Source organism: Scylla paramamosain, chromosome 26 (assembly GCF_035594125.1).
Source record: "Scylla paramamosain isolate STU-SP2022 chromosome 26, ASM3559412v1, whole genome shotgun sequence".
Taxonomy (NCBI): Eukaryota; Metazoa; Arthropoda; class Malacostraca; order Decapoda; family Portunidae; genus Scylla; species Scylla paramamosain.
In genome coordinates, this window is record NC_087176.1 from 11,262,501 (window position 1) to 11,285,560 (window position 23,060).

Here is a 23,060-nt window from a genome sequence, read left to right on the forward strand (position 1 = left end):
CTTTTTCTTTTCTTTTCTTTGTTTTGTGTTCTTACGTATTGCGTTGTTTTTATCGTCGTTATTATCGTGTTGTTCTTTCCTCGTGCTTTTGTTCATTGGCTCATTTTTTTTATTTATATTATTTTTTTTTTCATTCCTTATTGTCTTTTCTTCCCGCTGTCATTCTGTGGTGTGGCTGCTGTGTATTTATTATTATTATTATTATTATTATTATTATTATCGTTGTTGTTGTTGTTGTTGTTGTTGTTGTTGTTGTTGTTGTTGTTGTTGTTGTTGTTGTTATTACCACCATCCCACTACTCTTACTACTACTACTGCTACTACTCATTATGTCTGTATGATTGTTATTCACTGTGGTTAGGTTATCATCTTCCTTGTGCTGGAGGAGGAGGAGGAGGAGGAGTTACATAGAGTTCCATAGAAACACAGGCCACAACAGACCTTTGCGGTCCTCACGAGATGACCTGACCTAGAACTACTATGGGTGATAGTAGAAGACAGTAAAACATAAGGCTCTCCCCACCCTCTACTCCCTCTGGCATAAGCCGTGCAGGAAATAGGTCGGAAACAAATACCTTACGTGGTTAGAGAAGGAAAAACCTAAAGGGAAATTTTATAGGAAAGAATGAAAATAGATGAAACGAGGTGGCCCCATTTCCTGGAGGCAAGGAAGTTTAATCTCTAACAAACAAATGGTGTTAGCCGCGGATTGGAGGCAAAATGTTTATCAAGACGACGTTTAAAAGTCTCTATGATGTTGCATTCTATCACGTCTCAAGGAAGCCCACTCCACAGATTAACTACACGCTGGAAAAAAAAAAAAAAAACATTTTTTTAAAATTCATAAGTTGAAGAATTTCCCAACATTTTTGCAACCGTTTCCTCGTGTGTTATTTGAAAGATCTATCGTGAAATATTTATTGCAGTCCATGTTGTCAATGCTTTTGATGAGTTTAAACACCTGTATTAAGTTGTGGCACCCTGCTGGTGACGTAAGTCCACTTGGATGCTTTTCCATTTATTATTACTACTCTGTTTTCTACCCATCTCAACACGTCGCCATGGATATCATGTGATGTTTGTTTAATCAGTAAACATTTGTGGGGGACTTTGTCGAAGATTTTTTGGAAAATCAAGATATATTATATCTACTGGCTTTACTTTCGTCATACTCGTTCAGAATACGTAAAAGTCTAACAAGTTCGTCAAGTCAGGCGAGAGGAGGGGAAGGAGGGCCTGGGGTCATGTACGGGAGTGACGATTCTGGGGACGGTGGTGACTGTCACGAAGCGGTGTGTGTGTGTGTGTGTGTGTGTGTGTGTGTGTGTGGTGTGTGTGTGTGTGTGTGTGTGTGTGTGTGTTGCGAAAGGAGACTCCTGTTACTACGCACGCTACGTCATCCTCTCTCTCTCCTCTCTCTCTCTCTCTCTCTCTCTCTCTCTCTCTCTCTCTCTCTCTCTCTCCTCTCTCTCTCTCTCTCTCTCTCCTCTCTCTCTCTCTCTCTCTCTCTCTCTCTCTCTCTCTCTCTGTCTGTCTGTCTGTCTGTCTGTCTGTCTGTCTGTCTGTCTGTCTGTCTCGCTCTCTCTCTCTCTCCTCTCTCTCCTCTCTCTCTCTCTCTCCTCTCTCTCTCTCTCTCTCTCTCTCTCTCTCTCTCTCTCTCTCTCTCTCTCCCTCTCTCTCTCCTCTCTCTCCTCTCTCTCTCTCTCTCTGCGTGTGTCGCGTGATTCTCTCGTATACTAATACTATGTGATTTGGAAGTGGGAATAGAGAAGTGGGGAAAACGAGAGGAAACTCCCCCTTGTTAGAAGGAAAGATGACTGTCAGATAGAAATTAGAAAGTAAAAGGAAACATTAAAGAAAAAAGTTACAGATAACGTTTGCAAAAAAAAAAAAAAAGAAAAAAAATAAATAAAATGTATAAAAAAGTGAGAGTAAACGATAAAAAAAAAAGTTAATATGTTAGAATGATAGGGGAAAAAAAAGTGAAAATTCGACTTGATATAGCACTGCAAGAAAGTATAGAAAACATAAGAATATCAAGAGTATGTATATAGGAGACTAAATATATAGGCAAAAAAAAAAAAAAGAAAAAAAAGTGTTAAAGCAAAGAATCACTCATATACAGGAAAAATAAGTCAATACGTTCCTAGCTTTAGTTGTTACACGAGGCTGTTTGCGGTAGGAAGAGCAGGAGCACAAACGATCACAAAGGAAGGGTAAACAGCAACAGACATGGTGGGCCCCACGAGGCTGTTTGTGGTCTAGTATGCTCTTAATGTAATTGAGTCTTCATTACCGCGTTCCGTGTTGCTTTCCTTCTTGAATAATGAGAGAAAGTTCCCGGGTAGAGGTGCAGAGGAGGGGAAGTGTGTGTGTGTGTGTGTGTGTGTGTGTGGGTGGGTGGGTGGGTGGGTGGGGTGGTTGTGTATGTGACATGGAGACGTTATGAGAACCTCCTCGTTTGATGTTGCTTTCTTTTTTGCTTGTTTTTTTTTTTTCTTCTGTACTATTTCTTTTTCCTTTCTTCTGTATACCATTTTCCTCATCGCCCTTCATATTCCTTTCTTTCTTCAGCGTCATATACTTCTGTTGTCGTGGCGCCTTACATCAATCATTCATTCAGTCAATCATTCTTTTTTTTTCTCTTCCTTCCTTTCCCTTCCTTTCACTTCCCTTCTCACCCCCATCCTTTCCCTCCTCTTCCCTTCACTTCACTTCCTTTCCCATTTCTGTTATCTTCCCTTCTCTTTTCTACCCATCCCTTGTGTACCCTTTCCTTCTCCTCCCTTCACTTCTATACCCATGTTGTACCCCACCCATACCAATCCTTTACCTTAACCGTACCTTGCATAACAACACCAACACCACTAGCATATACACAAAGCAAGACTGCCAAAATCTACACCCTCTAATATAACAACAGGAAATAATCATAATACATTAATACGCAGGTCTCCCATCATCACTTCCTGAGTAGTCCTTGTTAAACTCATAAGACACATGAAATCTCCACGTCTTGAATACCTAGAGTGATTTACTGCATGAAATAAGCATAGTATTCTTACACACTAGTCTGCTATTACTATGGAAAACTCTACACCTTGAAAACCCCAGTAACTTTCAGTGGAGTATGCTAAAAATAGTAGTAGTAGTAGTAGTAGTAGTAGTAGTAGTTGGCTTTCCAAACGTTTAAGAACATAAAAGTAACGCACCATGAAAACCCAAATAACTTCCACTTGACTACTCGTATGCTAAAAAGTAGTAAAAAATAGACTTTCGAAACGCTTGGGAACCTAACATACGAACATAAAGGAAACTGCAAGAAGTCACCAGGCCTACACGTGGCAATCCCTTTGAATACGACGCGAAGAGTAAGAGCGTTTAGGAAATGTAGCACTTCATACGCCAGTTCAGCTTCGGCAGTGGGTTAGAGGGATATCGGTCAGTGTGTCCTGGAGTGGCTCACCTTCTCCCGTTGCGCCGATCTGCTGTTTTTGTCGGGGTAAGTGTCCCTCGGAGCGGCCAGGCAGGAGGGTGGGACCGAACGTATCTATCTACGAGTACCTGCATGCCTTTCTACCTCCGTACCTGTGGGAGGCATTGTATGTTGTTACCTGCGTAGTGTTGGGTTGTTTGGTGGGTAATGGTGAATCTTGTTGCGCTTATTCGCGACTGCTGTTGTTATGTCTACTACTACTGCTACTACTACTACTACTACTACTACTACTACTACTACTACTACTACTACTACTACTACTACTACTACTACTACTACTACTACTACTACTGCTACTGTTATTTCTTTACCTTTAGTGCGTCTAGGAAGAGAATCAGTTGCTCCTGTCATAAGTTTACAATAATAACGAAACTTGTCTTCAAGAGAGAGAGAGAGAGAGAGAGAGAGAGAGAGAGAGAAAGGGAGGGAGGGGTAAACATAGATACAATCACGTAAACAACACAGATAACAAAACACACAAAAAAAAAGGAAAAAAAAAAACATACAAACACCTAGCCGTCATATATTGCGTGTGAGGGAAATTACCTTGATTTTAAAATAGCAACTCGCTTGGCTTTACACAGAGGGAGAACGCAGCAAACGAGCACCAACAGATATATTGGCGCTTACGAAAATGTTTGGGATAAGTTGGCGTTCTCTAGAAGACCCTGCCTGCCTCTGTACTTCCTCTTTCCTATGACGTGAGGTTTCAAATATATCCTTCAGTTTTGGATAATCCTTTTGTTTTTTCTTCTTTAAGGATTGGCACATCAGTAGGTTTTTTTTTTCTTTTTTCTTCCCTTTTGTTGTTCTAAGCCAATGCCTCTTACATAAAATAAAAAAAAAGATACTCTAATATTAAGAGACGTGGGATAGTAAAGGCGAAGGCTCATGTAGAAAACGTGTGTTGATATCTTGAAGGAGTGGCGCTGGGGAATCTTAAATAGGCGCGCACCCAACACGTAAAGTAATACAAGATCAACAACAGTGGGAAAAAAAATATGTATTTGGAATGTTGCGCTGCTTGATGTTGTTGTTGTTGTTGTTGTTGTTGTTGTTGTTGTTGTTGTTGCCCCCGTTGTGTTGATGTTGATGCAGGTCACTGTGGGAGGGAGGTGCGTGCTATAATAATTTTGCTTGCTATGTTGTTATTGTTGTTGTTGTTTTCTCCTCCTCCTCCTCCTCCTCCTCCTCCTCCTCCTCCTCCTCCTCCTCCTCCTCCTCCTCCTCCTCCTCCTCCTCCATTACTTTTTTTTTTTTATGTCCACTTAGTACGTGTTCGTGAAAGTTGACATGTGTACCATCGTGCCAGAATCTGTAATTATCGTACGTGTCAAAATGCCTCCGTCAGTCGCTGCGTTACTATGATTAACTCCACTGATGACCCGCGTATGTCTTCAAAAAAATATAAAAAAAAAAAAAGAAAAAAAAAGATAATGATAATAATAAAATGATAAAGAACAGTTCGCTGTAGAAAACGGAGTAGTTTATGAATTACTGCTAATAGTAAATAATAAGAGTATTAATAACTTTGTTGCCCTGATGAAAGTACGTGATAGAGAAATTTTAATCTCCCGAAAAAAAAAAAACGAACAAAGAACAATTCGCTATAGAACAAGAAGTAGATTATTAGTGATGGCGAATAGGAAATACAACCAATATAACCATGTACTAATAATATTTATGTTGCTGCCTGATGAAAGTAACGGAAAAATTTTAATCTTCGCGAGAAAAAAAAATAAATAAAAATAAAGAACGATTCGCCATATACCACGAAATATATTATGAATGATGAATAGTAAATAGTAATATAGTACTAATGATATTTCTGCCGCCCTGATGGAAGTACACAATGGAGAAATTTTAACCTCCGAGGAAAAATAATAATAAGGAACTCTTCGCTATATAGAACATGAAATTGATTATGAATGATGTCGAACAGTAAATAACAATGTAGTACTAATAATATTTCTGTCGCCGTGATGGAAATAATGGAGAAATTTTCGGGAGGGGGAAGAAAAAAAGGTGCACGTTGCTGCTGTTTCATCACCACTGTGGCTAAAGGTCACATTATTGCACCACCACCACCACCACCACAACCACTTCTGCCTCGTATTCTCGCTACTTAAGTAATTATTGTGGACTCGAAGTGCGTTTGGTAATTTATGAGTGTGTTGCTATGTACCTGAGAGAGAGAGAGAGAGAGAGAGAGAGAGAGAGAGAGAGAGAGAGAGAGAGAGAGAGAGAGAGAGAGAGAGAGAGAGAGAGAGAGAGAGATTAGTGTGTTCCAGTGTCCGTATCAATATTCATACAGTTTTTCCTTTGTTCTGTTCCCGTTTCTTTTATTATATTCCTGGTATCTATATTTCTATTGGAGAGGTTTACTTCTATCATTCAGAGAGAGAGAGAGAGAGAGAGAGAGAGAGAGAGAGAGAGAGAGAGAGAGAGAGAGAGAGAGAGAGAGAGAGAGAGAGAGTTTTCATCATTCAAATCACTTCTGAAGTTTATGGTAAATGTGAATAAAAATAGAACCATAAAGTAAGTCGTCCTCGAGCACCACCACCAACAGCAAGAGGAGGAGGAGGAAGGAGTGAGGGAAGAGGGGGCACCAGGGGGAGGGGGTGTGCCTGGGGAAGCCCCGTGCCCCTCACACAATGAGGAATTATTTATATTGTGTATGCAAGTAACGATCTTAATTAAGTGACAGGCCTGACAGTGCCACCACGTGATAGCTCAGGCTCTCTCTGAAAATTAATATTGATAGTGAGAACTGTTTATTCACTTCCTCTTAATGTGAGAAGTTAATTGGATATTTTCTCGGTAGGGGGATTAACATTTCCTGCAAGTCATCATTGTTATTATTATCATCGTTAATATAAGGTAATCTGGACACATACCATATTCTTGCCCAACTCTCATTCATGCCCTATTTCATCTCTGACAATTCTACTTTAAGAGTGGTTTAGAAGAATATTGCTTTACAAATAGCTAACTACTACTACTACTACTACTACTACTACTACTACTACTACTACTACTACTACTACTACTACTACTACTACTACTACTACTACTACTGTCACTTACATCTGCATTTACTGCTTTCTTTTCTTGCTTACTTAAAAACTGTTTTGCATTCATTACTTACTGTTGTATCATAAAAATGGTTTATGAAGCTAATATTATAGTTTGTCTGCTGAATACTTTACTGCTATAACTATTCTACACAGGCTCAGTTTCTTGCCGACTTGAACTACAACATGTTTTCAATCTATTAACAAATCATTACTACTGACTGGCTTAGATTAAGAATTCTACCTTATCTTCTCACATAATAACTTCTACTACATGGACTATTTCTGCAACTTTGTGCTCATTCTTTTTTGCTAACTTGAAAAAAACATTACTTACTTGTTTTTGCCCTATTACCTGTGACCAACATGAGACAAGACTACTGCTATGTTTTTCTGTATGATAATGGGACACTGTCATTGGTCAGTAGGTGCACCATCACCCTCATCACCATCATCATCATCATCATCATCATCGTAAACCTGTTTTTGAATCACCTGGTGAAGGCCATAGTCGGAAAGACACCCCACCGACTGACAATTGACCTACCAAGACAGAACAACCAGGAGGGAAACAAAAAGTAGCTGTGATAAGCCAGACGCCTTTAACATTCACACCAAACGTTACCTCAGACCATAACTAAGGCCACACAAGTTCAGATTCACCCTGAGAGGAATACAAAGAACCTAGTGTGTGTTCATCAGTGGCAGTACAGTCTTTCAGAGCAGGATGTAACTGAACAGGATGTATGGATATACTGAAGGGAGTGTCACTGGAATACATAACACCCTCAAGAGATTTCTCCCCATTAGAAATAAAAGAGAGGAAATTTGTATGAAGTGTTGGGAACTACGCTCACATGAACCTCATTCTCCAGTCAGTAGTTGAAGTCATGTCTCAGTCACCCTTGGGAATGACTTACCAGTGAGAAAATGAGGGAAAGTATGTGAAGTACAAGACTTTCCCTCCTGTTCCCTCCTGCTCCCTCCTGCCAGCCTTATGCAACTTGCCCCTTAGCTATAGTACTTGTGAACTTAAAGTTTGCTTAAATTAGTGAAAAAAATGGAAAATGAAAGTAGTATATTGCAAAAAGCAGCAATTAATTTTTCTTTCCAGGTGAATAATAGAACTGTTTTTATTGTTCATGGTATGCTATGGTACTTGTGAGCTTAAAGTTTGCTGACATTAGTGAGGAAAATGGAAAATGAAAGTATGTTGCAAAAAGTGGCAATTAGTTTTCTTTTCAGGTGAATAATAGAGCTCTTTTTATTGCTCATGTTCCTTTAAAGAAATTAGGTGGGCTTTTTTTTATAAGTTCTGATGCAATTACCTTTACTTCTTTCCTTCACTTCATCATCGCTATTTTGAAAGGCTTTGTACTTGTTTGGATGTGCTGGTCTTGTTCCTGTTGATAATGGTGGCTTGTCATGTTGCTAAGCCTCTTGTAATCTCCTTATATAAGAGTGAAGTTCTTTTGGACCAGTTCTTTTTGTTTTTTTCTTGGGCCATTCTTTGAAAACTTGTATAATTTTTATCATCCAGATCTTGTGTAAACTTTCATGGCCTTCCTTTTAAAATTATACCAACTACTTTCAAACTTCAAACTCTTTTCACCCATTCTCTATCTATATTTTTTTTAATGTTTTCTTGGGTCCTTCTCTAAAACCTCCTTATCTTTTTACCATATCCAGATCTTGTGCAAACTTTCGTAGCTCATCTTTTAAAAACTGTACCAACTATATTCAAACTCCAAGCTCTTTTCACCCAGTCACTATTTATCACCTTCTCCACATTCACACATCACCTGACTCTACTTCTTAGCAGTAGACTAAAACACTCCCTTCCATCCTCAGTCACTCACCCATGGCACCAGGTCTGTTGTTCACTGGGGCAGTATACATCCATCATCATCACTTTTTCAGCTGCTCTTTACACCTTGTCAGCATTTGTACTAACATCTCCATTCATAACATTTCCCTGTCATTTGTCACTGTCCTGCCTGGTGGGGAGTTATTCTTACAGGACAGCTGCTGAATGACAAACATTTAACCTTTGTCTTGTGTCTGAATGGGGCAGAGAAAACTGTGGCCTTCAAACTCCTCTGCTCTCAGTTTCTCCATCGATCAACTTGTATTACACAACACACTTCTTTAATGAGATTTATCTAAACTATCTTATGTTGCACAAGGTTTCAATCCTTCCTGTATTGGAATCACTGGCTGGAAATATTGATCTTTTCCTGTCAGAGATTGTATTTATGTTTACTTTTCCTGGACCAGAAGGAATCCCAAAATTTTCAGCAGACTTGTCCTCTATTGGCGAGGGGAACTAAGTCCATATATGCTGTGTTGTTTTGAAGGGAGGAAATAATTGTTGCCTACTTAGATAATTATCTCTTATTATGTGTCACTTTCTTCTTTTCTCACCTCAGTCATAGATAATTTCTTTTAATGACTGCTATTATACCACATCTATTTCATTGTGAAAAGTTGTTATTATACCCACATCTATTTCATTGCGAAAAGTGCATTTCCCTAAATACTTAATTAAATATTCATAAGTTTAAGATGCCCTAAGGTTTCTTGAGGAGTGGTGGCAGCATACTTGTGAAACATTTTCCTGGTTCACATAATTATATACAATCATCAGTTTAAGTTAATTTGCAAGTCTAACAATGCAGCAGATATATACACCAGAGATCCCTTGCATACATATATACATACCTTGTACTTGTGGTGAGATCAGGAAGTGGTCTATGAATATCCTCTGGGTTTAGAATTACTGTAATGGTTGATGTTATGTAAGCTCAAGTGGAGAAAGTTGGAGAACTCCTTTGTCATGCAGTGAAACTATAGAGGATGATGATATTAACTTTCAGAATGATTTACTTAGAAGATAGCAATGCATACAGATTTTCCCTCTTGTGACACCTTTACAAATAAAATACACATTCTACAGGAAGTGAAAAAAAAAAAAAAATAAAATAAATAAATAATCTAAAACTATTTTTTTTTAATGAGAGATGATGAAATTATAAAGGATGAGTGTGGTTAAACATAGTGAACATAATGAGCCACTAAAGGATATATTGCAAGATTCCTTCCTCTGCACCAGTATTCAAGGACAACGTGAAGTGCAGGAGATAACAGCCATGAATGACTGTGTGTGTTTAGTTGTCAAGCACTAAACTCTGACTCATGGGGGCTCATCATGACTTTTGGTGCAACATACAAGTGCTGTTAGCTAAAGAAAAGGATCTTCCTGGCATAAATGTATAGGATTTTATTGAGGAAGCTGTTATTTTATCCCCATTGTGTGTGTCATTGAGTGTGTGAAAGGAGGGTGTGTCAGTAAGGGTTTGGTGGGTGAAGAGGGCATGTTTTGGTGCAACAGGTGCTATTAGTTAAAGAAAAGGATCTACCTGACATAAATGTATAGGATTTTACTGAGAAAGTTGTCATTTTATCCTCATTGTGTGTGTCTTTGAGTGTGTGAAAGGAGGGTGTGTCAATAAGGGTTTGGGTGGGTGAAAAGGGTGTGTTTTGATGCAACAAGTGCTATTAGTTAAGGAAAAGGTTGTACCTGGCATAAATATATAGGATTTTACTGAGAAAGTTGTCATTTTATTCTCATTGTGTGTTTTAAGTGGATGAAAAGAGGGTATCTTTGCAAGGTTGGATGGGTGAAGAGGGTGTGTTTTGATGAAACAAGTGTTATTAGTTAAAGAAAAAATATATAAATGTATAGGATTTTATTAAGAAAGTTGTTGTTTTATCCTTATTGTGTGTTTTGAGTGGGTGAAAAGAAGGTATGTTAGTAAGGTTTGGTAAGTGCTTGTGTACTGAGGCAGGATAGCTTGGTGTTGCTCTTCTTGTAGACTCAGAACTTGCTTACTCATTGCATCCATTAACCCCATATTAGTTTTAGTCACTAACAGTGGTGTTTTTTTTTTGTGGGTGGATAATGTACTAGTCTGCTCTGTGACAGGAGAATGTTTCCTTCTTACCACAGGAAAAAAAAAAGACTTCAATCAATTTTCCACAATGTCATGTATGCTATATTTTGTTTGTAAATATGTATATCAGAAAAAGACATACATGCATTTCTACCTTATATGTAAAGCAATTTAGATGCTAGACTAAAAATCTGATAGCATAAAGATGACTACACAGTAATTGGTTTAGTCTATTAGTGATATCCTCCTGATGTACCACAAAACCTGCCAGCCAACCCACTACATCCTTCCCCAATTAGAGGCTGGCAATAACAAGGCATTGTCTACCTCATCAGCATTCCCCAGGCAGTATAATTTACCCTCATTAATTCTGACCTTGTCGGGGAGAGGAAGGGCTTAACTTGAAAAATATGATGTCACAAGAAGTTATTATGTTGTTGAATGCACTTGATAAAATTTTCATGTTGTGATACTTAGTAAACTTAAGTAACTATGCATCATTGTTAAGTTAACCAGGTAATGGGGATGATAACATAGTAAGCCTGACTTTAATGCAGGAATCTTCATCTGTCCTTGAACTCTCTGGAATTAAACTAGTTAGCTTTTTGGGTATCTCATTCCATAACTCACTTTTTGAGAGCAGCACAATGAACAGGCATCTTTCTCTCATTTATTGTGCCCTTGGCCAGATTCCTTGACACAAAAAGTTGATGAATGGATGCATAGTGTAGGCTTGCATTATTCAGAACCCAAATGGCTCCTGTGGATTTTCATGTTACCACTGTCTATTATTCTAAGGCATTTTGATCTATTATTATGTCTCCATCATTACTAAAGTCTCTCTCCCTTTGTCCACAGCAAATAAGAATTGGCTACATCCCCCAGAGGCTCTGCAGAAGGGCCACATTGCTTACTTGGTGAAGGTGAGTGTCCTATTCACTACTTGTGCCACAGTCTTCTCTCCATGTACTCATAGAAAGTAGAGAGTCTCTGATGAAGAAAGAATTGTGTGTTTTTGTTTCTCTGTGTGGGAAGTAGGGAGTGTGAGCTATATGCCATGTGTAGGCCTGATGGCTTCTTGCAGTTTTCCTTTTTTCTTATGTTCTTAAGTGAAATTCAGAAGGTGTATTTGTCTCCTTAGAAAGTAAGAAGTTGCAGCTACAGGAGTGAGATTTATGAAGTGCTTTTTCCTGTTATCTGTGTAGAAAGGAGTGTCTCAGCTATAGAAGTAAAGATCAGAATTCATTTTGCTTCACTGTGGAGTGAGTAGAAGTCAAGACTTCTAAAGTAGTTTCACAGTACACATATTGGAGTTTGTGTGGAAGCCTTTGTGTTGCAGTAGAATCATAGAGGCTGATGAGGATAATAGGCTGCACTGTGTTGTGGCTTTTCAACTCTGTTTCCTGTGACCTTCAGCTTGTGATAAGTACAGTCCCTTGCTCTGAGTCACAGAATGAACTATGACAGCAATGCTGACATGATGTTTACAAGATATGAAGATGAATATTCAAGGCACATTAACGGTAAAAATAAAGCAGTAAACATTTGACAGATAACAAGGTGGCATAATACTGTGCCAGTGTCTGAGCTGTGGTTAAGTAATGTAATAAAATATACCAGTGACTAGTCATATAGAAATTTATTTACTGATAACTTGATTTAATTATAGATTTAATGAGATTATCTATAACCAGAATTGGAAAAGATTCATAAGTGCTCTAATATGATAAAGGATGACAAGGATACTAAATGAAGTGATGATGATGATGATGATGATGATGATGATGATGATGAATGACACCCCAGCAACAGGATCACACGGTAAGCACTCCAAAGCATAATAGAAAGTCTGTATTTAGTAATTTCCATGCATGACGTTTAGAGCAATAACAGCCAACTTTTGCTCACAGTTCCTGGGCAGCACAGAAGTCAACCAGCCCAAAGGCATTGAGGTGGTGAAGGAGGGGATCAGGAAGCTGAAGTTTAACCAGCAACTGAAGAAGGCTGAGGGAAGCAAGACGCCCAAGGTGGAGCTGACAGTGTCCATCGATGGAGTCGCTATACATGAACCCAAGACAAAGGTGAGGGGGGGGGAGGTGCTGGAGTGGGAAAGAGTAGTGGGAATGAAGGTGACAGGGATGGTGAGGTGAGAATGGTGGAAGGTGGAGGAATTTGATAAAGAGGGGAAGATAGATGGGGAAGTTCATTGTCATTTGAAAGGCTGAATTATTTCTCTCTCTCTCTCTCTCTCTCTCTCTCTCTCTCTCTCTCTCTCTCTCTCTCTCTCTCTCTCTCTCTCTCTCTCTCTCTCCTCTCTCTCTCTCTCTCTCTCTCTCTCTCTCTCTCTCTCTCTCTCTCTCTCTCTCTCTCTCTCTCTCTCTCTCTCTCTCTCTCTCTCTCTCTCTCTCCTCTCTCTCTCTCTCTCTCTCTCTCTCTCTCTCTCTCTCTCTCTCTCTCTCTCTCTCTCTCTCTCTCTCTCTCTCTCTCATCTCTCTCTCTCATTATATTAGACTTAAATGAACCAAGACATTGAAATTTATGCATTCTTTGTCCTCCTGAGAGTGAAACTAAACTTATACTGATCAATTAAGTCTCATAGCAAGAAATTTTCCTTTAGTATTTGAAACAAAGAAGCTCTTGTTTCTTCATGCATGTCATGTATTTGTTTTGGTTATTACTTTTCTCTCTCTTTTTTTTTTTTTTTTTTTGCATGGAATTATTTGGTCTTTGTTTTTACTTGTGCATGAGAAAGCAGTAATTCATTTAATTGCTTTAATCACTTGCTTTTTTCAGTCATAATTTTGCATTTGTTGTTTACTTTTGTCATTATTTTACCATCATCAGCACTACTGTCACTGCACCTGTATATGATGTATTATCAGCAAAAAACTTATTGTAATCAACTTTCTGGCATGGTTGTGGTGCCATTGTTTATCTCTCAGTAACATTAATAACGATAATTTCACATGGATTAAATTAAACATTATATAACAATAAGAGAGGTGCTTACATACATATTCCATCATTTTAATAGATTATATTGACAAGCAGCATTATAATTACCATCACTCAAGAAGGAATGGAAATGAAAGTGGAAATGATGTATTCAGATTGTGTGTTAGATTATTCAGTGCATTATTCATCAGTATTATGTTCTATTCTTTCAGCACAACCTTCATTGATAAATTATTCTCTTTCTGTAGTGTTGTTTTCATTAATAGTGCAGTGTTCCCTTTCTTCATTGCAGGCTTTATTAATAGTGTTCTCTTTCTTTAGTGCAAACCTCATTGATAGTGTTTTTTTCTTCAGCACAAAACCTCATTAATAGTGATTTCTTTCTTCAGCACAATCTTCATTAATACAGTGTTCTTTTGTTTCTCGTTTCAGCGCAACCTTCACCAGTATCCCCTGCATAGAATTAGCTACTGTGCTGATGACAAGGCAGAGAAACGCTTCTTTAGCTTCATTGCCAAGGAGGCCGACTCTGATAAACACACATGCTTCGTCTTTGTTAGTGATAAACTGGTGAGTGGCTGCAGGAGTGGGAGGGGGTGACGTGCGTGGTGATTGTGTGGAATGTGATGGAGGAAGAGTGATTGTGTATTGTGTGTAGATTTTTGGTGGAAAATCTTGTGTTGTTGTAGTGAGAGGAAGTTGGATGTAGCTGATGTGAGTGAAAGGAGGGTCATACAGTGATAGAGATAATGAAAAGGAAAATACAGTGAAAGGTACAGACATATTATAGTGAAAGGGAAGTTATACAGTGAAAAGGAAATTTATACAGTGAAAATAAAATTACAGTGGAAGAGAGTTTATGCAGTGAAGTCTGAACAAAGAGAAGTTTAAATTATTTGCTTCATTCATGTTTAATCTTATGTGAATGCTGGATTGTATTTTAGGGAATGCTGGAGGGAGTGATTGTTAATGTATACATGCATGGGTGTGCCTTGTCTTGCCCACCTCTTGTAGACCTGTATTCATAAACGCTTTGCTCTCTCATCATGAATATTTTCAAAGGCCACAAGAGTGATTAGGCGGATTTTCAAAAGTGTTTCTCCTATCAGTAATATATAAAGCTTGTAAATCTGTCACTAGAACCATAAAATCCTTAAAAAACCTGTATACTTTTAACTAGAGCCTTTTGAATGTAGTTGAGGTCCAGGCAGAAGTGTTTCAGAGTATGGTTTGCAATGGGGATGTAAGGCTGGTATACAGATAGATAGGCTGAGAAATTTAATCCCTTCACTGATAGACTGACACTGCTAGTCTCTTCACTGATAGAATGACAAAGTTAATCCCTTCACTGACAGACTGACAAATTTAACTTCATCCCTTCACAAATAAAAAGACTGACAAATTTAATTCCTTCACAAATAAATAGACTGACAAATTTAATCGTTTCAGGCTGAGGAAATCACCCTAACCATCGGCCAGGCCTTTGACTTGGCTTACCGCCGCTTTGTGGAGACGTCTGGCAGGGAGGTGGAGATGCGCCGGCAGCTACTCATCCTGCAAAAGCGAGTGCAAGGCCTAGAGGATGAGAATCAGACCCTCAAGACCCGCATCACCCAGCTGGCTTCCCTCAAGAACAGGCCGGATGTGGATGAGTACATGAGAGAAAATAATGTTAGTGTTCCAGTGGGAAAGTATTGTAGTCTCATTTTTTTTTATGGTTAACTGTCTGTCTTAATTTTCCTTTTGTGAGAAACATTTTTTATCCTTTCACTACAATATGAGATAATTAACAGCACGAGGACCAATGCATGAAATATTTATAAGCATCTACAAGAGGGTAGGGATTAAAAAGAGTAGATTCTGCAGTTTCTACCCTGTTTAAAGACTGGAGGTGGCTGTAGAGCAAGTAAAGATGTCTCAGAGTGATTAGTAATTAAGGAAAGATTTACCAAAATAGCAGTAGGTATTATAATTTTGTGTTTCGCCATTGTTTATTATTTCTATATTCTATCTTTCCCTTATGAGGAGCATGTGTATCCTTATTTTTCTTGATCTCACTGCAAAATTTGTAGGTACAGTATAAGGCAAGTTTATGTAAAAAAAGCAGCTTTGTGTTTTCTGATAATCAGCAGCTGTTCTCATTGAAGATGCAGTTTCCTGTTTATGCATTTTGTCTTTTTCTTATTGGATTTTAGTTATCTTATGGCAATACATGTTTCACTCTCATATATACTTAATTTCTTGTGAATTATTATGGACTTACTGGTCTCAAGTTATGTAAGTACAAATAAAAGTTTCTGCTTCTTTGACCTCTGATCCATAAATAAGTGAGGTGTGGTACGTTACAGATCTCTGACCTTTTGACGCTGAATGGTGAGAGCAGCACTGACCCAGAGCCATCGTTGGGGTCCCCTGCATCCTCCACCTCCCTTAACCCTCCCCCCATCCCACCACGCAACACTGCAAAGGGAGAATCTAACCTCATGTAAGCATTTATTGTTGTCTCTGATTGTGTTTTCTTTCAAGGTTGTTCATTACTTCAGTCTTTTTTCCCAGAAGCTCTAAGTTTTGGTCTGTAAAATATCATAAGTGAATGCAACCTCATGTAAGCTTTCATTGTTGCCTATGATTTTGTAGTTTTCTTGTAGAGTTATTCATTGCTTTGATCTTCTCCCTAGCTGTGAATGGCATTAATTTTGGGTCTACAAAAAATTCTTAGTGAATCCAACCTTATGTAAGCTTTTATTGCTACCTCTAATTATGTAATTTTCTTTCAGGGTTGTTCATTACTTCAATCTTTTTTCCCCACCCAAAATCTATGAGGAATTAAGTTTTGGTTTACAAGATATCATAAGTGATCTCCTTCGGTCTTTTCAGTGACATCCTACCAAGCTCAAGTCCTGTCATCTCAAATGGGGTTAACGACGATGATGATGACTTCAACCCCCGAGCAGAGGAACTGTTGCCTCCCACCACCAATGGCCTCAATGGCTCCACCACCACGGCAGAGAGTGATGAGGATGACTTTGATCCTCGAGCTGAAGAGAAGAAGAAGCCTCCCACTTTCACTGTTGGCCCGGCACCTGAGATCAACGGCTTCAGCCCCCCACCTCCTCTTGGTAAGCTCCATGTCACATTGGCCCATCTGTTCTGTGGTGTCTGTTAGAGAAGTGTATTGTTTTCATAGTGGAATCTGGTAGCTGTTATGTGTGGTATGAGTGATGGTGTATGTTCCTCATTGTGATGTTAAATAAATTCAGATCTTTTGTGATGTGTCTTAATTAACAGTCCAAATATGAATAGCTGAAGGTTAGAGAGCTTGTTCAGTTAGTCAAATAATTATCCTTGAGCTTTGTGAATTCTATAAGCTAAGAAGATATGGAAATCATGCATTACTAAACAAATTGCGTTTATCATTAACTCAACACATGAAGATCGTACATTATGAGTTCACAAGACTTAAAACATGTCGTTGTCCCCACAGTCCCTCCTCCACGGCCAGCACGACCCCACGAGCAGCAGAACGGTCTGACAGATGACATTTTTGACACCAACAATGATCCTTTTGATTCAGTAGCATTCTCCTCTCAAGGCTCCAACAATGATGCCCTGGCACAGTTTATTGAGATGAAGGTAAGATTTACATCAATATGAACGAAGGTTACTCTCATATTGATTATTTACCACTATGTTTGCCTTCCATCAGCAGTCTTGATTGGAGGTTTTCTTGTAACAGGTGTGATTAGTGGACTGGGTGTGGTAATGGGAAGAGGATGAATCTGATATGGTGCAGTAATGGTAAACCAGCTCAACTAATACTGGTCACCAAATACATTATGCAATCGACCTTCAGGCAGTGTGGTGCAGTGAGGATTGATTAATTTCCCTTACCTTGGCTTTAAGGGAGATGTCAGCCTGGATTATATGTGGGTAATTATGTAGTATTTTGAGTTTTGTTTGTGATGTTTATGCTAAAAGCGTTGTTCTTCCAGGCTGGGTTCAGTCGAGGCCTCTCCTTTGGCACTGCTGATGAAGACTTCACCCTGGAGAGTCTGGACCCACTCAAGAACTAGTGGCTCACGCCAACCCTTGAAAACTCCTTGTAGTATAGTTTTCATATAGATTTTGTGGCTCAGAGAACTATGCTGATTTTAAACTGAGTTTTATATATGAGGATCTGACATTGCTTACTTTGAAAGTCCAATGAGATCATTATTATAACACATATTCAATATCATGTATTTAGATGTGCCTTGTCAATTGTTGTCAAGGCCTTACAGTTTTACTGAGGAAAATGTGATGAATTCCACTTATCCTAGAACTATGTGGGAATATTGTGGCCTGATAGACACAACTAGGAACTGTTTGATGCACATGTACACATCAGGCACAAGTGTCTTCATGCCACTAAAAGCAGACCAGAAACATTCCATAAGTATTTATGAAAAACTTATATATTCCATACATTTCATATGTATTTTACAGCACTCCTGACTTTAGTATAAGTAAAACAAGCATTTCATTCATAAATATGCATTGCAAAATTTACCTGTACATCATATTGTTAATGATGTATGTACTCTGATGTTTGCAACTGTGGTGAAGCAAATAGAACCTGAACCTTTATTCCTTTCATACATTCATCAGTAGCATTGGGATTTCTCTTTTCAGTGTTTCTACCACAATGTCATGCTGCACTTAGGAGGTTTCTCTCCCTTGACACTGCTACTCAAATCCTGCGTCATCCATTTGAAGGTGCATTAAGATCAGGTCACTGAAAAAAGGAGTTTGTCACTTATTACATTACGGTTTGAGTGTGCACCCTCATGAAGGATGCCTCACTTGTAGTCACTAAGATAGAACTTATAGCAGGCAACTCACTTCCAAAATGAATTGGCAGAAAGTGCCATACATAACATGAGGTTTGCCTGTAGCTTAGAGGAAAGGTCGTAGCTTTTTTGTTGAGCTTCAGGGAGTGGTAGTGATGAAGCATTGTACATTCCCTTAGTTATTAAGGAAATCAAGCTTGGTGAATGTGGCAGTGAGACAGCTTCTGGCTACACCCATAACTTATGCATCTCATCTTCTTCAGTCACTGCACCCATTGCTTCCTGTGAGCATTCTGCATGGTGGCACTGCAAGCAGACATCATTCATTACATTCTCCACTTCCATGTCCTCGTTCATTCTGTTGTGGCGGAGACTAAATGTCACTTTTAATTGTTCTTGCTTTTTTATGTTGCTTTGAATACTTTCATCAGTATTTTATGCTAATTTCTATAAAGTTGTGAATGTTTTATGTAAAATGAATTGGAAATACAAAATTATCATCCATTTATAAAATTATGGAGCTAATATTTGATTTATTTATGCATACATACACATTGGTTGTAAATGTATTTTGACTATACATATGCATTTTATGTTAAAGTAACAGCAGCGTTCATGAACAAATTATCATTATTTTTCCAAGAGATAAAAAAAATCCAGACATTTGTTAGTTATGAGCAAGATGATGGGAAAGGAAACAGTGAAGATTGTTTGTAGAGACATCCATACCAGTAATAATCATTCCCAGGAGCACGAGATTGTATGGCTTAATGTTTTTGTAGAGACGGCATACCATGAATTTGTCACAGTAATGTGATGAAATAACTTACACATGCTGTATTTATTTTGCTTTATGTGTCCTTTTTGTGTCTTGTTTCCTCACACTGAATGTATTGTGTTCTCATCTTGGGTCTGTAAGCACTTCTGTGGTCAAACTTGAGTGACACAAGGCAACAATTCTCTGAGTGCACAGAACAGAATAGGGCAAGAATGATACTGATAAATTATATACAATTTTGATCTCTCTTGCTGAAAAATGTAACTTTCTTTTTTTTATTTATTGTTAGTCTCATTAAGCTAAAACTTATATAGAGAAAATTAGGTGGATAGCATCTAATTTTTCATTTATTTTTTTTTATTAAATAATTATACTTTTTTTCCCCACAAGCTGAAAATATGAAACCTGATAAGTAGATTTCACTAAGGGCTGCATAGACTCCTCAGCCTTGAATTTGCCATTGCTTGCCTTAATTCCTAAAGTTCATGGCTTCCATAGTGCTTCCATTTATCTCTATGTCATGGCACTAATTATAGCACTGAAAATGATGAATAAATCTCATCAGCTTTCAAGAATGAAGAGTTCTTGATATTTAGACCCTGCAGCCATGCTGTTTGCTATTTTAGCTACGTTGAAGTTTTGTGATCATATTTACTTTGTTGCTTAAAGTGTTACATGATGTTTTAAAACCCCATTACTGTATTTATGATAGTCTCATTTAGTTTGTACTTTTATTGTTGACAGGGTGCAAGAGGTGAAATGTGAAAGTGTCAGTGGGCTAGATAGGGAGTGGCAGTGGGTCCTTCACACTGTGTGCCATCCCTTGAAAATTCCAGATGGAAGGAGGCTGTAAGAGGAGTAGCCAGTAGGTGATAAGGTAGACAGATAGCTTGTCTAAGAGTCCTGCTGACAGGAAGTGTTTGATTTACACTGAGTACATTGATGTTTTTATCCTTTGTGTGAAGAAGGTTTGTGGAGAAGATATTGCTTCCTAGCAGTTACAGAAAATTTATTTTAAACCAACACTGGGTCTTTATGCTGTCTGAGTGTGGTTGCATTTCTTGAAAACTATCACAGTAGTGTTGTTGAATGTAGCAGACATTTTTAAAAGCAGTTTAATTAAGCACCTTCACACAAGATGTATTTATTGAATCCTAATGTCTCATAAAGTTTATATAATAATGTTTATCAGTTTATTAGTGATATCAGAGAATATATTGATCAATTAGATTATTTATGAGTAATCATCAAAACTGTATTATTATTATTTATATCTTAAGATCAAATCATCCTCTTTAAGATGTAATATATGCAACTAGCTTTTTAAGTAAATATTATTTGCTATATATTGTATAAAAAGATAGTGCTTATAGTATTACTGTTGCTATTGTTGGGCATATTATTGCCTGTTTTGCAGTTGTGATGATCTGCTTAGCCCATGCTGACTCTCTAGGGCTGCCCACTTATCACATATCATGGAAACCTGGTGCTGTTCATAGGCCTATGCATTTGTTTTTGTTGACTGACATCCTGATTGTTGCCTGATTATTTGTCTTTTCTATATTGACATTTCATTACATCAGTGAAAGGTCAGTGGCTTGAGGTGAAGTGTGTCCTGGCAGTCACAATGTGTGTGTGTGAGAGAGAGAGAGAGAGAGAGAGAGAGAGAGAGAGAGAGAGAGAGAGAGAGAGAGAGAGTGCTTACTTCTATGTGTATGAGGGTGATGGCTAATTGTCATGCTTGGAAAGTGTTTAATACTTAAGCTGATCATATTAAGTTTAATCAGTAGTGAACATGTAGCTGGTTGCACAACATATTCACAAATACTGCTGTTAGTGTACATAAAATTGTTCTTTTTTTCTGTATTTTTATATAGTGAGAATCTTGCCCTCATGTATTTTATGGGAAGAGATGCTGAAAATTATCAAGGGTATTGCTTGGATAATGGTAAAGCATGAAGCAGTATAGATTCCTGTGCTCCTCCTCCTAGTTGTCACAAAACTGTCTTTCCAAAGGAGTATCAGGTCACTTCCAGAACTAAAATTAAGGCTGGTTTTTTGGATACATGTTTTCACAATTTGTGGAGCTATGCTTTATGTATGAGCTTTGAGATGTTAAATTATTGAATATTTTTATTCTCTCGTCCCATTAGCCAGACTTAATATGTGTAAACAAACAAATGATGTGAAAAAGACACCAAGAATGTGTCTTTGTGCCCCATGCTTGAGGGCAGTGAGCCTCAAGGTGACCCTGTGCAGCCTCACCCTCCCAAGAGCACACTGCACACAGGCATTAATGAAAGTGTTTGTTTTAGTTATATTTTGCTGTGCAGCACACCCATTGCTTTAAGGTAATACTGCAGGCAATGCTGGCTTTGTATTCCTCCACCAAGGCTTTCACTGTGTGCAAGATAATTCCTCCTCTTTCATTTTCACAATCAGGGCTCAACAAACTTAAAAAGTCAATGCACCACTCAAGTTGCATGTCTTATGTTGCTACATTAATAGTAGCATTTGTTTAGAAATTTGAGGGTAGTGTATGATAGTTATTGGAAATATTTCAGTGTTGGTGATGACAGACAATCTGCTAAAGGACAAAATTGGCCCTGACAAAGATATAATGTGTGATTTCAAATACTGGTCACAAATCTCATACACAGTTTCTTATATTGTAATCTATTCAACAGAAAATGGTCCCTGCTTCACTGTTTTCACTGCCCAGTAGTTGAATGTGGCATACCATGCAGATAACTGGGTGGTGATGGACATGAGTGAGATGTGAGTCATCCAATACTAAATGTCACCTCAGTATTCATAAGCAGTGCCGTATGACCCCGTTGTTCTGGCACATTCAGGAAATCAATTGATTATCATAATCAAGAGACAAGATTACATCTCATAATTATGACTCGGAAATAAGACAATGACCCATTTCACCAATGGGTCATTCACTGTTGTTGTTGGAAATTCCCACACAACGAAGCAAGCAGACCTTACAGGAGATTTGTATTGCGTAGCACTTTTCATGACAAATTTATTGCATCTTTTTTACTTTCATGAGTAAGCTGAGCTGGGCGTTCTACACATTAATTCACGGCATAACACGTTAATTTTGTCATATTGGGAAGTATCTGGAAACATTTTATCCTCCATTTCCTCATACCACGTGCAGTCTGCAGTCATTTACAACATTCCACGAAGACCAGGGGCCACCATTAGGCTGTTACACCATTACTTCAGGGTAACTGTGATGTGTGCGTCAACTCTTCAGTACTGTACTTTATTTGCAGACCCGACCCCATTTTCGCATTATCATTATTTGTTACTCTTTTGTATGTCTTTATCTAATTTGTTATTTTTTATCCAGATAATAATATAAGAAAGAGGAGATTTATACTCACTAACAATAGTTTGTAGTGTTTGTAAATAAAATGTATATAGATACTCAGGTGTTTCTTGTTGGCTGCCTCAATAAGCATATGAAAGCATCTTAGTACCTCTCATCTCACGCCTTTTCATAAAGTGTTTCTTTCTGTGGTATATACTAAAAATGGGTGGTTTAGGATGAGAGCCGCGGTGCCTTGACATGGATGAGAGTAGGTCAATAGGGTTCATTTCCCCTCAAAAATGTGTTTTGTGAAAGGCTGAAAAATCAATAAATAGAGCGGTAAGGAGAACAGCGAGTTTAAGAGCATGACTAATGGGTCCAGTGGCCAGGAGGTGGGGAACTACTAAGCCGAGGACTCGTGTGTTTCAGGATGGTGAGTGGCAGTGATGAGCAAGGTGGAGGAGGCAGGTGGTGGGTGTGGGCGGGGCCACCAACACGCATGCGTCCCACCTCCCCCCTGCCGTCTCCCCGCCATCCCCGCCCCTCGGCCTCAGCCTCCTTAGCCAGCAGTAGTTACGGGGCGCCTCTCGGTGGCGGCAGGAGGTGTATTGCACGGTCCTTGCACTTCCCCATGGAGGCGTCTTTGG

At 38.5% G+C, this 23,060-nt stretch overlaps 1 protein-coding gene across 9 annotated transcripts in view; it reads left to right on the forward strand.

Annotated features, from left to right (window-relative positions):
* Positions 1-22,529, forward strand: part of LOC135113744 (PTB domain-containing engulfment adapter protein 1-like) — a 67,388-nt gene extending 44,859 nt beyond the window's left edge. For 8 of the 9 annotated variants that reach the window (XM_064029307.1, XM_064029306.1, XM_064029314.1 and 5 more), the window contains 8 exons: positions 11,382-11,446; positions 12,434-12,604; positions 13,911-14,048; positions 14,928-15,149; positions 15,827-15,963; positions 16,356-16,597; positions 16,963-17,111; positions 17,471-22,529. In XM_064029307.1, coding sequence (XP_063885377.1) covers positions 11,382-11,446; positions 12,434-12,604; positions 13,911-14,048; positions 14,928-15,149; positions 15,827-15,963; positions 16,356-16,597; positions 16,963-17,111; positions 17,471-17,551 — 1,205 coding nt within the window. In that variant the 3' untranslated portion in view covers positions 17,552-22,529. Of the gene's footprint in view, positions 1-11,381; positions 11,447-12,433; positions 12,605-13,910; positions 14,049-14,927; positions 15,150-15,826; positions 15,964-16,355; positions 16,598-16,962; positions 17,112-17,214; positions 17,345-17,470 lie in introns of all 9 variants that reach the window. The other variant, XR_010274971.1, reaches the window with a different exon arrangement.
* The last annotated feature ends 531 nt before the right edge of the window (positions 22,530-23,060 follow it).